A 14,641-nucleotide genomic window follows, 5' to 3' on the forward strand; every position below is an offset into this window, starting at 1 on the left:
GACCCCCGTGTCCCTCAGGTACCTTTTCAACTGCGGCGAGGGGACGCAGAGGGCCATGCAGGAGCACAAGTGAGTAGCGAGCGGAGCCGTGGGGGGACGTCCCGGGCTGCGCCGGCCCCGGCTTACCGCCCCGACCCGCTCTATCCCCAGGCTGAAGATCTCGCACCTGGACAGTGTCTTCCTCAGCAGGGTGGCCTGGGCCAACGTCGGCGGGCTGCCGGGTGAGTGCGTCCTCTTCCCGGGTTCGGCCGCGGCCTCTCGGGGCCTTTAGGGGTTCGTTAGCCGCGGTGTGGCACCGCCTCAGCGGAGCAGGGCGCTGCTTGTCTGTGCACGTGGCTTTGTGGGCCGAAGCCTTCAGGAGATGCTGGTGCTGCCGGCACTGAGAGCTTTGTGGATCTGAGTTAAAAAGACCCCGGTCCACCACTATCCTCAGCGTAGGGTGGCGTTCAGACCGAGTGCTTAGCATCTTGTCCTCTGAACTTTGGCTGTCTCCGAACAGTCTACTCAGGTAACTTGTCCCACGTGATGATGATGAAGGTTTATGGATGCTTTCTGTGTTTGTGGAGATGAGCAACTTGTTGAAACCACCACAAAGCTGAGGCAAAATTGAGATTGGTTGTGATTTTGGATCTGGACTTCCATGAGAAGATCTGACAGTGAGAGGGACTTTCCCAGCAAGATCCATCACCTCTTTGTTTGGCTGTGATAAAGTTGTTTCTCTGCTTTGTTTTAGGTATGATCCTCACATTAAAGGCTATGGGGCTTCAAAGGTGTGTCTTCCTAGGGCCACCAAAGCTGGTAAGTGGTGGAAGCTTGCAGAAAGGGTACGAGAAAGCATGAAATATTGGTACTTACCTTTCAACTGAGAGAGCTGACGTCAAGGCCTCTCACTGTAAGGAAGACACTGAGGCTGTGGAGAGTGTCCAGGGAAGGGCAATGAAGCTCACAAGGGGTCTGGAGCACAGGTCTAATGAAGAGTGGCTGGGGGAACTGGGATTACTTAGTCTGGAAAAAAGGAGGCTCAGGGATTATTTTTTAGCTCTCTACAACTACCTGAAGGGAGGTTGTGGTAAGATGGAGATTGGCCTCATCTCCTGTATAGTTAATGATAGGACAAGAGGGAATGGCCTCATGTTGCACCAGGGGAAATTCAGGTTGGATATTCGGAAAAATTTCTTCTCTGAAAGAGTGGTCAGGCACTGGAATGGGCTGCCCAGGGAGCTGATGGAGTCACCATCCCTGGAGGTGTTCAAGAAACGTTCAGATGTTGTTCTAAGGGACATGGTTTAGTGGGAAAATATTGGTGGTAGGTGGATGGTTGGACTGGATGATCTTGGAGGTCTCTTCCAACATTGGTGATTCTATGACTGTAAGGCAGTAGATCATCTGAGTCTGAGATGCTATTCTGGGACAGCACCAACCTGGAGGCTGTGCCAGAGTGGTTGGGTTTCAGAAGCAAATCTGTTACATACAAGACAGCATCACACTTCTGCTACTTAAAACTGCCTTGTCAGTCAGTTTTAGATAAAAAGGGCAGTTCTTGACTGTACTTCCCCACATTTTAATAGAAGCTTTGTATCTGAAAATCTGCTTAAGGCAATCCGTAACAGTCTAATCCCATATCTAGGCTTACATTTCTGTTCCTCACTGTCATTTGATTTCCTTGTAGTATCTGCTAGTGGTGATTCAAGGGATGGGAGGCACTGTTATTCATTTTCCTTTCTTTCTATGAATGGGTGATGCCTGCTGGGGGTGGTATACCTGCCCACTGCTTTCTGGCTGTGTGCTGCCCAATTTCTTCTGACCAGATATTGAGCTTCATGGATTTCATGGAAGTAAAGTGTAGCTTCTGAAAGTGTTGCTTGTGCTTTCACTGCTGAGGGGTAGTTTACGGATTCACTCTTTTTTTTTTTCTCTCAGCAAAACTACTTGAAAGCTATTCGTCTCTTTCCTGGACCCCTAAAAAGAATGGATTTAGGTATGTATGTTGGGGATATGCAGCCAATATAAAGTTGTAACTTTTTGGTTTCAGCTGTACCCAAAGTTAGGCACTACCAACTTCAGAATAAGTAGCTCAGGTTGGGTCCCTTCAAATCTATCCCAACAACTGTCTGGGAGAAAGATAGTGTTTCCAAGTCTGGTTGTGACAGGCAGCTGCCAGTCTGCCCAAGTAGTGTATGGAACTCGGCTTCAAAGCACTGTTGAGGAAGCTTGCTTCTGGAGGTTACCAGTGAACTTGCTTACCATGGAGGTATGAACTGTGTTTTGAGGCCAGTGGGCTTCTAAGAGCTTTAATTATTCTTTGATCCTTGCACTGGGGCAGAAAAATGGAAGGGGGTTGGTCATTCAGTGTTTTTTTTTTTGTTTTTGTTTTTTCCTGAGAGAGGAAAAGATGTTTTCCTGATAGTAATTCTTGTAGCCTATGAATATCTTACGAACTTAATGCCTGTTTTTGTCCTCTTCCCAGCTGTGCAGTTGCACACAGAGCCAGAGTACAAGGATGAGACAATGACAGTCCACCAAATACCTCTAATAGGTGAGCATGTGATGCAATAGTTAAACAGGAGAAGCACTTGTTCATTAATTATGCTTAAGGTGATTAAAGGAGCAGCTTCTGTTTGCAAGCTGAGTAAGCAGAGGTTTAAAATTTGCATGTTTTTCTCAGCAGTAAGATCTCTCTCAAGGAAATGAGACATGCTCAGTCAGCTTTCATTTGTTCTTTTAGTAGCGGGTTTAGAATGACATGTGTAACATGGCTGAATTTTGGCTTTATTAGCCAGCTGAGTATTCCTGCTGCTGAAAATTGCAGTACTTCAAGAACAGGCATAGTTTTCATAGCATGTAGCTGTTCTGAGGGAATCTGAAGGATTTAGATGACAGGTGGCACCTGAAGACCAAATCAGACTGGTGGAAGGGTGCTGTATTTTGGTGCAGTTGGAATGCTAGTATCACAGAAGAGGAAATGCTGCTCTTGCTTTTCTTGCTTGTCCACTTTGCTTGAGAGGTTTTTGCCTGTTTTTCTTGGATTTGGAACAGGAAAACCATTAGCTGCTGAAAGTACATTTCCTCAGAGTCCTGGATTATCAGCCCAAGACGGAAGTAGCTCAGAAAGTGACACAGAGCCTGGATCCCCAAGAGCTGCGCAGCAAAGCTTGGATGAGAGCAACAAGAAGGGAAGCCCAAAGAAAACAGGTGAAAACAATGGAACTTTTAATTTGCTTGAAATGAAACCAAAATAAGGTACTTTTTTTTTTGTCCTCTAAGCTGTTTGCCTGATGCAAGTGAGATCTGTACAGGAGCTCAGCTGAAGGATTACATGGAGCACAGTGAGGTCTGGTACTTTAGAACTTGAAGCAAAACTATGAATGCCTAAACGTAGGACATGATTCCTGTGTGCAGTTGTGATTAGGCCTTGTATTGATTTGCTCCTGTCTGGAGTGGGTTCTTCAGCCTTTGTAGTGTAATTACGAAAGGATGTGATAATTGTTCAGACAAGGGTTTTAGTTTTGCTTGTAGTTGAAGCTCTGGCCTGAACCACCTCCTGGTGCTCAGGACACTTTGTCGATGGGCTGCAGGTTGGCTGGATGATGTTGCTTCACTGATGTTTTAATAGAAATTCATCTTAGCTTAAGGGAAAGTGATATTCAGTGAAGACATTCAGTAATTTTTCTTTCTGTTGCAGATGATGAACAGAAGCATGAGAGGAGGCATCCTGATCTGGTGATGGCATTCCTTTGTAAAGTAAGCTTGCACACAAATACAACCTTGTTCAATACTTCATCTTGCTAGATGGATTTATTTGTAAATAGTGTTTTCAAGCAAAAATTTAGAAGCTTTATAGTTCTACTTTCAAAAAGGCAGCAGTAGTAGGGATAGAAATCAGTTAAAACTGGAAGGTTTTTTTGGTAAAGCTGTTTACTAGGCAGCCAGTTAAGAGTAGACATGTTCCATATTTACTGTATGCTTATACTATGGAAGTCTATCCTGCCTATATCACAAAAGAAAAGGGAGAGAGAAGCAATAGCCTGATCCTCAGAACCCGAAAGGTCTGGTGAAAACTTTTTGGGAGTAAGTTAGATTAGTGGCAGGGGAACTAGTAATAAAAAAAAGCAAAACTATTCAACCTTCCTTGCCTGGAAGGTGATTGGTTAAAGATTTGCTGTTCCACATCTACTGGGTGTGATATACTGGATTTTTCATGTCTTAACTGGAATAGTGGAGAAGACTTTTTCACAAAATCTGATATCAAAAGGAAAGGGGGGAAAAAGAAATGCCTTGGCTTCTCAGGAAATAGCTAAGCTGGATATAAATGGATCTTATTTCCTGGCATTCCTTAATGTTCTTTTATTTGGTTGATTAATTCTGTTTTAACTCTTTTCAGATTCACCCAAAGAAGGGAAAATTTTTAGTTGTTAAAGCACAAGAGATGGGTCTGCCAGTGTAAGTCTGAGAGTCCTGCACAGGGAATGGGGCAAGCCCTGGGGTATTGAAGGTGTCAAGCTAAATTTTCAATGCCTTGTTTTCAGGGGAACACCGGCCATTCTTCCTATAATTACAGCTCTTAAAAATGGGGAGAGCATCACTTTTGAAGGCAAGGAGGTAAGATGCGTATATGCTTTCTGGCTGTGGGTCCAGTGAAGGAGGGAAATAGCAAAATTTTTCTGTAGAAGGGTGGGTGATAGTTTTCTGCCTGTTGTCTCTCATCTCTGCTAAGGTGTTTGTATGGGTTTTGGCATTCAAGCTTTGAATGGTTATTTTTGGTGACTGATTCTTGTTTCTAGCCCCAAGTTGTTGCTGAAGATGGCTCTAGAGGAGTGTCTGTTGGAGGATGTTGTGAGGGTGTGATTAAAGAAGTACACTCTGAAATGTGTTCATTTGTGACTATGAATGTATCTGACATTCATCTCAGTTTCACTTTCTCAAGCTGATCCAGATTTAGGTGTGAACTGATCCCTACATATTTTAAATCTGGGACTTGAATGCTTGTATAGCCATTGTTCCCTCCTTACTCTGCACTTCTTAGACCACAGAGGCGAAGTGAGCTTTAATCTCTCAGACTTTAGTTAGAAGTGAGAGGCAGTCAGCCCTGGCAGTGTCCCAGGTGATCTGTAATTGAAGACCATAACCTGGATGGATACAACTGTCATATCTTTTTGTCGTAAGAATTTAGCAGAGCTCCGTCTCCTAAGCAAGCTGTTAGTAGTGTCTGAATCTGCACTGAGAACCTGGAAGCTGCTAAAATTCGCTTTGTTTTTTTTTCTTCTAAGAGCAGGATTGTGTTTGTTGTGACACAGCAATGTGCAAACTTGTTCCTTTCCTGCCCTCTTGCTGCACAAGGACTGCACTGTGGTTTTGCTTGGTGTTGAGTGAAGTTGCCTGAAGCTGCTTCTGCAGCCCCAGCAGCCTGCTGGGAGCTTGCTGGTAGAACTGCTGAATGGAGCCTGATGTAATGATGCACAAAGGGCTGCTTGTACACCTTCACCCCCACAGTGTGGTCTTTGTATATCTGTCTGCAGCTTTCACCTGAAGAGCTGTGTGCCCCTGGTGATCCTGGCCCAGTGTTCATTGTGTTGGAATGTCCTCATGAGGGCTTTGTGGATGCTGTCTGTGAAAATGAGACCTTCCGAAGGTAGCGGGGATGGGTGACCTGAAGTGTTTGGGGGAAGACGTCCATGCTGAGCCTTCTAGAAAAGGCAGGTCTATGTGTAGGACCTGTGGGATTCTGTGACCGTGACAGATCTGTCTTCCCAGAGCCTTCAGAGGAGGAAATGGGCACTGGTTTCTTGCTATGCAGCAATGCTGAGGCTCCTGCTTTTTTGTGCAGTGAGCCTAGATACTTAGTTTGTGTGTAATATCTCCATGAGACTTGTGCAGAGGCACATTGAGCTTCTGAAAGGCTCTGCAGGTGTTGGTCCTCTTGGAGGAGGACAGCTGTTCTGGGTGGGAGAGTGGAGATGTCAGCACACGAGTGTCTTAGACCCTCCCTGTGAGCCTTAGGCCCACTGTTGTGGGGAGTCTGGAGCTCCTAGGCTGTGCTGTTGAGATTTGTGCTCTGCTTGCTCCTGGGGGAACATCTCCAATAGTACAAGAGTGGAATTGGAGGGAATGCCAAGGTGATTAAGGATCAGTGCTCATATATCCTTTGTGTATTTCTCCAGGTACCAAGAAGGACTCAGTGAGGATAAGGTTGCCCTGGTTATTCACATGACTCCAGAGTCGGTGCTTCGGGACAGCCGCTACCAGCAGTGGCTGGAAAGGTGAGTGATCTTCTGATTACTTGGCTTTACATCATTACTGGACAGCAGTGTTCTGATGCTGTAAAGATTTTCCCAGAGTAGATGTTGAGTGGCAGCAGAGCTCTGTCTCAGATGAGATTTTTAGCAAGTGGCTCAGGTGTGTGCATATGCCAGTGTGGGACTGAAGCAGTTGTATATTTTGTCATCCTCTTGTAGATTTGGACCTGGAACTCAGCACTTGGTGCTCAATGAAAACTGTTCTGCAGTGCACAATGCGCGTAGCTACAAGATCCAAAGCCAGCTGAACCTCATTCACCCAGAGATCTTCCCTCTGCTCACCACATACCAGAGCAAGGTAGGCAAGGCCCTTCCTGTCTCCGTACCTTGCACCCTTGAGTGAAGAACATGTTTCACGTTGTACTTCTCCCTGCAGGAAGAACAGGCTGTGTGTAGTGTGCCCATTGTGCGAGGAGAGTGCCTTTTGAAATACCATTTCAGACCCCTCCAGGAGTGGCAGAGGTCAGTGGCAATCTTCTTGGCACTTCAATTTTTGAGTGTTGGGCTATCAGCTGTGTTCTGAGGGTTGTGTGCCTGTCACTGAAAATCTAAAGTGTAGGACACAGAGGAATGAATTGCTGATTTAATAATTTGGACAGTAGTTTGGAGGGTTGTTTTCATTCCTCACTCTTAAAGTGCAGTATGCATTTCTCTGTCCTGTGCTTTTGATCTCATGTGCTGTGCACCCAACTGGCTATGACAGGGAGAGACTCCTTAGGAAGCCAGGTGGAAATCTTACGAGACTTTGTGTGTTCAAATGGTATCAGAGCTGAAAGCCCCAGGTGATTAAACAGAGCGGGCTTCTGCACTGTCACTTGCTAGTGTGCAAGCAGGAGGAGGTGTTGGATGAAGCAGTTGAGGGCAGAGGGTTCTGTGATGCACCATATACCGAGACTCAAAATTATGTCTCTTTGAGCAGAATAGGAGACTTTAGATGCTAAGAGGGAATGGTTTTTCTTAAAGGTGTCAAGGCCTGTAGTAGTGCTCGTGCAATGATGCAGAACCAGAGGACACTGATGGGTGCCTGGAGTCCTGTCAGGTGGTTGATATTCTTGCAGGAGTCTCACTGCTTCCCATGGTGGGTCATGCAGTGCCCTCTGGTGTCTACGACTCTGAACCTGGTCGGTGCAGAAGAACCTAGTGCTGTTATAGGAGCTTTGGTGGGATGGCTATTTTAGTGGGGATGCTCAGTCCTGCCTGACTTTGCTAGCCCTTGCCATACTCATGGTATGTCTTCCACTGCTTGAAATGGAAGGAATATTTGACCCTGTGTTGGAAAGCTGTATTGGCACAGAAATTTGTTGTGCTGCTCTGAAAAGTGCTGTTTTCTCAGTTCCCTGTCACCACCCATCCTGATCCCTGGCCTTTTCTTCCAGAGATGCTGTGACCATCTGTGATCACGATGCATTTGTTGCTGAAGCCCTGGATCTCCCTAACTTCCAGACTCGTGTGAAGGAGTGCAAAGAGAGCCTTCCTGCTGTTCCAGGTAAGGATCAGCAACTTGTCTTATCTCATGTAAGGGCAACCCAAAGGTCCTGGTGAGCCAGTGCTTTAAAGCTCAGGTTAAACTGTGAATGTGCAGTCTTTCTGCTGCCCAAGAGGTGCTATGAAGTCCTCCTGGAACTTGTGCAGATTTCAGGCTGAGCTCAACCTGAGTTTAGCTTATACCTGTTGAATTATGCAGTCTTTTGCTTCTGTTGTTCTAAAGCTGCTAGGTTTGGGGATTGACCACTTGGGGACAACTACAGACAAAGCATCTGTGTAGTGTGTTTCTGTGATGACGAGCTCTGCTTGTGTTGAATGCTGTCATAGCAGGCAAAGTGCAAGTCCTTATGTTTGGGCAATATCCTCCTCTACAAGCAGCTTCCTGTGAAGTGTTCTCTAATTTTCAGTTGTCCTGTTGGTAGTGAGGCTTTCATGGTATGGTGCAGCACCACTGACTCACTGTCTGGATCCTGTTGCAGAGAGTTAGAGCAGTGTGGAACAGTAGCTAGATCCCCCTTGAACTGGCGGCTCTGTGTTGGCCAGTGAGATGAGTCCTCATTTGCCTGCCTTGTTATATGCAGCTCTGCATTCTGCTTTGTTTTTGTGATTGTACCTGTTCTGTTCTCTGTCCTCCCATGGTAAATTCCGATGCTGTGGGAAAGCTAGTTGCGTAAGTGAGCAAGAATGAAGGTTCCAGGTGCATAATCTCTGGAAATGCTTCGCTGTTGAACTGAACAGTGTCTGACTGGGCAGTACATGGATAATGCTTACAAACTCGTGTGCATTTTTGCAGGAAATGTGAATCCTTATCCTGAAGTTGTATTCTTGGGAACAGGATCTGCAATTCCAATGAAAATCCGAAATGTCAGTTCTACACTGGTAAATACTAGGTAAATCATGTGTGTTTTGCTTAGGGAGAGGCTCAGTGTTTTGAAGGTGTTTCCTAAGGGTTGTTTTGACCAGTGTGCTGATGACACAAGGAGAGTGCCCCTACAGTGGAGTCTGTAGGACTTCTGTCTCAAGCACCTGTCTCTGTAGGTAGGGAAGGCTCGAGAGTTACTTGTAAAGACAAGCATTTAATGTCTTCATTTTGCCATTTGCCCCAAGAGTGTGTTCACCATCAGTATAACACCAAAATGAGCTTTGTAGATGGAACAGTATCTAGAACTTTGGCTAGTAGGAGTAGCAGTAGAGGTGGAGCACTGAAAGCTCTCTGCCCTCCAACCCAGAAGATCCCCTTCCCTGAATAGACCCTGCTCAAAGCTCATCCAGTGGCTGCCACTTGTTTCTGTCACTTGTCTTGCCAGCTCTACCCGATCCCTGCTCTTGGACTGTGGGGAAGGAACGTTTGGACAGCTCTGTCGTCACTATGGAGAGCAAGTTGACCAAGTGTTGTGTAACATAGTAGCTGTGTTTGTGTCTCACATGCATACGGATCATCATTCGGTAGGTTATGTGTTGGAATGAGAAGGAGCTGTGTGCAGATCTCTTTATGTTTGGGAGCCGGATGTAGCTGCAGCTGATGAATGTAAGCTGCTCTGCTCTTAAGACTGCAGTTCCCCTCTTGTGCTCCCCAGGCACTACTGAATCTGTCTGTTTCTAATCCCTTTTTGCATCCTGTTAGTGGTCCCTGTAGATTGTTTAGAGATGTCTTTATTTTTATTTAGTTTATTTTTAAGTCAGTATCCAACCCAGCTTCCTCTGGTGCTTTGCAGTAAATCCTCACAGAGGGATCAGTTGGTCTGTTCTAGATTGAGCCCGGTTGGGGCAGCTGTTTGCTGGTCTCCTGTCTCATGTGTGGAAATCGCACTGAGAGTGACGTGTTGGCTGGAGGCTTTCTGCTCTCCCTTCTTCTGCTGGGAGCACACACAGCTCTGGAAGGGTGGAGAGGCATGGTGTTGTGGGCTGCCAGCTTGTGGCATAAGTGGTGACTGTTCCAGCAGCTCAGTATGATGCAGTTACTGGAAAAAAAGGTGGTTGGTACTTGTGACTAGATTTTCCTGAAACTGCACCTTGCTGAGCTCCTGTAGCACTGCTGACACTTATGTTCCTGGGTCTTTCTGACTACAGTTTGCTGTCTTTTCGTCCCTTTTGCAGGGCTTGGTGAACATCCTCATGGAGAGGCGGAGAGCTTTTGTAAGTTGTGCTTTTGTTTTACTGTTCCCAAATGTACCTTGGAGCAAGGGAAGGGAAACTTTTCCTATGTGGTGGAAAAGCACCTTTTTTTCCCAAGGTTTTTCCTCTGTATGATTCAGTGTCTACCTAGTACTGATTATCCTCCTGTCTCTTCTTCTGCAGGCTTCCCTTGGTCAAGCTTTTAGCCCTCTATTTCTGGTAGCACCTGAACAGATCATGCCTTGGCTACATGAGTACCACAACAACTGTGAATCGATTCTCAGAGACATCAAGTGAGTTTTCTGTGTGGTATGTGAGGAAGTATTCCTGCTGGGTGGTCCTTATTCAAGGGAAATGACCGTCATTTGTTCTCCCTGCTCTTTGACACCTTCCACTGTGCAGGACTGCGATGTGTGACTTGCAGAGGAGATGAGAGGATTTGTTCCTTGATTGTGCTACCTAAGAGGGGCTTGCTTGCAGATTATGAAAAGGGAGTTGGGCTGGTCTGAAATGACTCCTGAAAGGCAGGGTGAGTGACAGTAGGAAAGAAATGATTGGATGAGCTAGTGGGGCCCCGGATAGCAAAAGCAAAGGGGAAAACAGGTGCACAAAATTGTCTCATTTGTCAGGCAATGAGCAGAGAGGACACTTATGTGAGAAAGTCTGCTTTAAGGTGAGATCAAGTTTTACTTTGTTCCTGTCTTTAGTTCTTTCATTTCCTTTCCCTTGCAGAATGATTACTTGCCAGTCCCTTGTGAAAGGCCGTGAGAACATCAAATCTAAAGCCAGACAATTTATCGCTTCTCTATTAGAGAACTATGACTTGGCTGAGGTAAGCTGACAGCATCTTGTACTGCAATAAAGGACAAGAGGGAATTTGAAGTCTAATGCTTATGTTCTTGTTTAGTTTCAGACTTGTGAAGTCCAGCATTGTAAAAATGCTTTTGCATGTTCAGTGATCCACAAATCTGGATGGAAAGTAGTGTATTCTGGTGACACAATGCCCTGCAAGGCCTTAGTACAAATGGGTAGGTGACAAGAACCTTCTCTTTGAAAGATCTCTTTGAGTATGGCCTTGAACTGTCAGTAACTGAAGTGGTCACTCCCAGCCTCTTTGTGCTATGACTGCAAGCCAGTGGAGGGCTCTGGGTGGAAATGAGAGTTCACTCGCTTATTTAGGCAATTGTGTGTTCAGCTGAAGGTGAAATATGTGATTATTTACACAGGGAAAAATGCTACTCTGCTGATCCATGAAGCAACACTGGAAGATGGAATGGAAAAAGAAGCAATAGAGAAGACACACAGGTGGGGTGTGTTCTGCTGTCTTATCACTGCAGGGAAGGCAAAGCTGCTTAGCTGGGCTTTGACCTTGGATCTGGTGGTGAGGGGCCCAAGGCCTGTAGGTGGTTCTGGTGTGCATAGAGCTCTTCAGCACTAATATTAGAGTGTTGCTCGCTGCACCAGCTCTGTAACTCTCTTTTGAGCTTCCCCAGAGAGAAACAGGGGAAGCCTTTAAATAGACAGTAACAACTCTACAAATTGACTAGCCCGAAGGAAAGGCTCTCAGTTTGATTGCACTGCAGGACTAAGCTTGGACAGTAGAAGGGTCATCCACAGCCCTGTCAGCTATCTGCACGATGCAAACTAAGTTCTGCAGGTAGTGGTATTGCCTGCTGCCCCCAGTAAAAGGGAGGGGTTGGACTTGAGAGCAGTGAGCAAGCCGGACCTGCTGGTACCTCTGGGTTGAGCTTTTGTCCCCATGTTGTGAAGCACTGAAAAGCTTCAAGTTAATTAGCATCTTTTCTGCACTCTGAGTTGTATGGAAGCTAAACACTTGCTAGCTGTGCAGGCAGTGTCGGGCTTGCTGATGAAGACAGCTTGTGCCCAGCAGGTGGTGTATGGTGTCTACTGTTTGCTGTTGGCATGATGTGAGATTAGCTGCAAGATGCAGCCTACTGTTCCCTGTTGGAGGAGCAGCATTGGCTCCATACATAGTGTGTATGATGTTCTGTGTCCCTGTTCCTTTTGCAGCACAACCTCTCAGGCAATTGAGATTGGGATGAAGATGAATGCTGAGTTCATCATGCTCAATCACTTCAGCCAAAGATATGCCAAGATCCCACTGTTCAACGAAGACTTCAGTGAGAAGGTTGGGATTGCATTTGATCATATGAGGGTAAGTTTGGAGTTTTGATCCAGACTGCGAGAAAGGTTTCGGTGATACCTGGGGTTGGCTGCTTAGGAATGAAATTTTCCATTTCTAATAAAGTATCAACATGTTATGTCCTTCTGAGAGCAGTTTCCTTTGAAACAGCTCCTCTTACTGCTGTCAGCAGGTATCACCAACATGGGGGAGAGTGGGTGGCGTAGTGCCCAATTCTCTTTAGGACAGGTGCTGATGGCTCTTGAGAACAGAAATCTGTTCTTCTGGATGTTTGCCTCACGTCACCTCTATTTGTGATATTGCCAGCTAAAAAGATAACTTCACTTCCATTCCCTTTCCCTTCTTAATTGATGCACTGCCTCAATGGTTTTCTGCAAAAGATGTCTGAGATCCTAAACCCTGTAGTGCTGCTGCTGTTCCTGAATGTGGGAGTAACACACTGGCTGATCAAAGCCTGTATATACAGTGTGTGCATGCTTTCCTGTGAAGAGAATGTCAATAACTTGGTATAAGGGATTGGTGGGCTGGCTTCTGTAGGGGTTGTAAATAATCATCTGCCTGGCAGCTGCAAATCGTCACCAAGGTGAGGGCTCCTCTGTGCTGGGTACCAGGACACTGCCCTGCTGAACTGTAAAGGGCTGGGAGTGAGGGATGGCAGTTCTCAAGCAAGTGCTCTTGTGCCCATTGTATTGCAGGTACGGCTTGGTGACTTTTCAACCATCCCAAAGCTGATCCCACCTCTGAAGGCTCTGTTTGCAGATGACATAGTAGAAATGGAGGAGCGGAAGGAAAAAAGGGAGCAGCGCCTTCTGAAGGAGGCTGCAATAGTCTTGGACCAACTGACTGGTGGTGAGAACAAGAAGACACCATCCCAGAAACGGAAACAAGATAAGAACCATCAGGAAGTATCAAACAAGAAACTTAAAAAGCTTAAAACAGTAAACTGAAGGAAAAGAGGTAGAGAACATTCTCTGCTCTATAAGAGGTGCCCTGTGTTGTACAGGCCTCTGGGGCTGGCAGTGCTGGGGCAGCCTGCAGGTACCATGGGAAGAGGGGCTGGCCTTGGCAGCTGGATTAGCTCGGTTGTCAGGGGATCTCTGTGGGCTGAAGCTCCCAAGCATGCTGTGAGCAGGGCAAGTCCTGTGATGGCAGTATTTACCCATACTGTTCTACAGTTCCTGACCCTGGATATCACCAATCCATGTGTCATTTTTCTTTTAGCCAAGAGTTCTCTCTAAGCTGTTTTAATTTTTGGTTTTACAATGGAAGCTATTGGTAATACAGCAGCAGCAGTTACAGTCTTGGGAGTTGCAAGAGGTGAAGTCTGGGACTGTGGACTCTCCAGAAGTTGGGGGAGGGGGAGGAGCTCTCTGTTCACACAAGGAGTATATCTAGGTGTCAAGACCTAGGCTGTAGGAGGAAATTTCAAATAAAATGGGACCCAATTAATTGCTTTTAGAAATTAGGTTAATTTAAGGATCTGAATGCTGCTGCATTCCCATTTTATTTTGGTTTTCTTGGTTGATTTCCTCCCCCACCCTCTCCCCCCCATCAGACCAGTTTTCCAAAACCTTCATTACAGTCTGAATAAACCACTCAACATCAGACACAAGTGTTTTGATTAGATAGTTAATGAGGTGAGGGGTCAACGAATGCCTGAATTTTGGGAGAGAATGACCTTAGTTATGTGTTACAGCACTTTGATCAACTCACAGCTGTTATAAATATGCTTTGTGCCAGCAAAACCACACCTGCTTCTGCTGCTTCATTCCTGGTGGTTTGAGATGGCAAACACTGGGAGCAGCTTCTGCAGGGCTCTGGAACAGATAACTAGGACCTGTGTTAGTTGTAGTGTGCAGGGAAGGTGGCTGAGTGAGCTGATGGAGGACAGCGAGCTGCTAAGGGAGGATGTGTGATAGTTTCTCTGGCTCAGACTTCTGTCTCCTGTAATCATGTGTGGGTTTGAGGGGGGAGGGATGGGGGTGGCATTGGGAACAGGTTGCCCAAGGAGGCTGTGGACGCCCCATCCCTGAAGGCATTCAAGGCCAGGCTGGATGTGGCTCTGGGCAGCCACAGGGGGTTGAAACTGGATGAGCACTGTGCTCCTTTGCAACCCAGGCTGCTCTGTGCTTCTATGATTCCTGGCTATTTCTGTGAAAGAATTCCTTCTCAGAAAGCTACTGCTGGGCCCCCGCAGGCTCGACAGGTGGTAGCAATACATAGTAAAGATGGCTTTATTTTAAGGGGATGGAAGATTGAAGACAAAGGGGCAGCAAAACATCTTAGCAGGTTAGCTGTGCTGTGTTACACTTGTCTAAAGGAGAAGCTTGGCACAGCTGGAGCAGAGCAGCAGGCTGTGCGGGCTTAGCAGGGCCCTATTGCTGCACAGGTGTCAATGTGGGCACATAGAGGGCTGGGGGCTTATTGCTGGGCTGCCACGGATCCGCGTGCTGCTTCTCGTAGAAGTAAAGACGGATCTCTTATACATGTGCCAGAAATGAGGAAACAGGGAATCGCTCTCACTAAGGTATTCATAGGCAGCAAACGCAGAGCGATGGAGGCAGCGAGCTCCAGCTGCCCCGGG

At 46.4% G+C, this 14,641-nt stretch overlaps 1 protein-coding gene across 1 annotated transcript; it reads left to right on the forward strand.

Moving 5' to 3' along the window:
- The first annotated feature begins 6 nt into the window (after nucleotides 1–6).
- On the forward strand, nucleotides 7–13,664 carry ELAC2 (elaC ribonuclease Z 2). The gene is made up of 23 exons (XM_010721197.3): nucleotides 7–69; nucleotides 151–221; nucleotides 734–798; nucleotides 1,921–1,978; nucleotides 2,468–2,536; nucleotides 3,037–3,192; nucleotides 3,683–3,741; nucleotides 4,382–4,440; nucleotides 4,527–4,599; nucleotides 5,517–5,629; nucleotides 6,159–6,257; nucleotides 6,453–6,591; nucleotides 6,670–6,755; nucleotides 7,670–7,779; nucleotides 8,572–8,668; nucleotides 9,086–9,224; nucleotides 9,876–9,914; nucleotides 10,077–10,186; nucleotides 10,626–10,725; nucleotides 10,801–10,921; nucleotides 11,120–11,198; nucleotides 11,925–12,069; nucleotides 12,753–13,664. The coding sequence occupies exons 1-23, from the start codon at nucleotides 56–58 to the stop codon at nucleotides 13,002–13,004; spliced, it is 2,253 nt and encodes a 750-aa protein (XP_010719499.3). The 5' UTR covers nucleotides 7–55; the 3' UTR covers nucleotides 13,005–13,664.
- Nucleotides 13,665–14,641: the final 977 nt, after the last annotated feature.

The sequence above is a fragment of the Meleagris gallopavo genome, chromosome 20, assembly GCF_000146605.3.
Source record: "Meleagris gallopavo isolate NT-WF06-2002-E0010 breed Aviagen turkey brand Nicholas breeding stock chromosome 20, Turkey_5.1, whole genome shotgun sequence".
Taxonomy (NCBI): domain Eukaryota; kingdom Metazoa; phylum Chordata; class Aves; order Galliformes; family Phasianidae; genus Meleagris; species Meleagris gallopavo.

Excerpts from the sequence above, each read along its gene's own strand:
- ELAC2 (XM_010721197.3), top strand. Across the intron at positions 222-733 it reads CAACGTCGGCGGGCTGCCGG|GTATGATCCTCACATTAAAG; the intron begins GTGAGTGCGTCC and ends GCTTTGTTTTAG. Across the intron at positions 4,600-5,516 it reads TCACTTTTGAAGGCAAGGAG|CTTTCACCTGAAGAGCTGTG; the intron begins GTAAGATGCGTA and ends ATCTGTCTGCAG.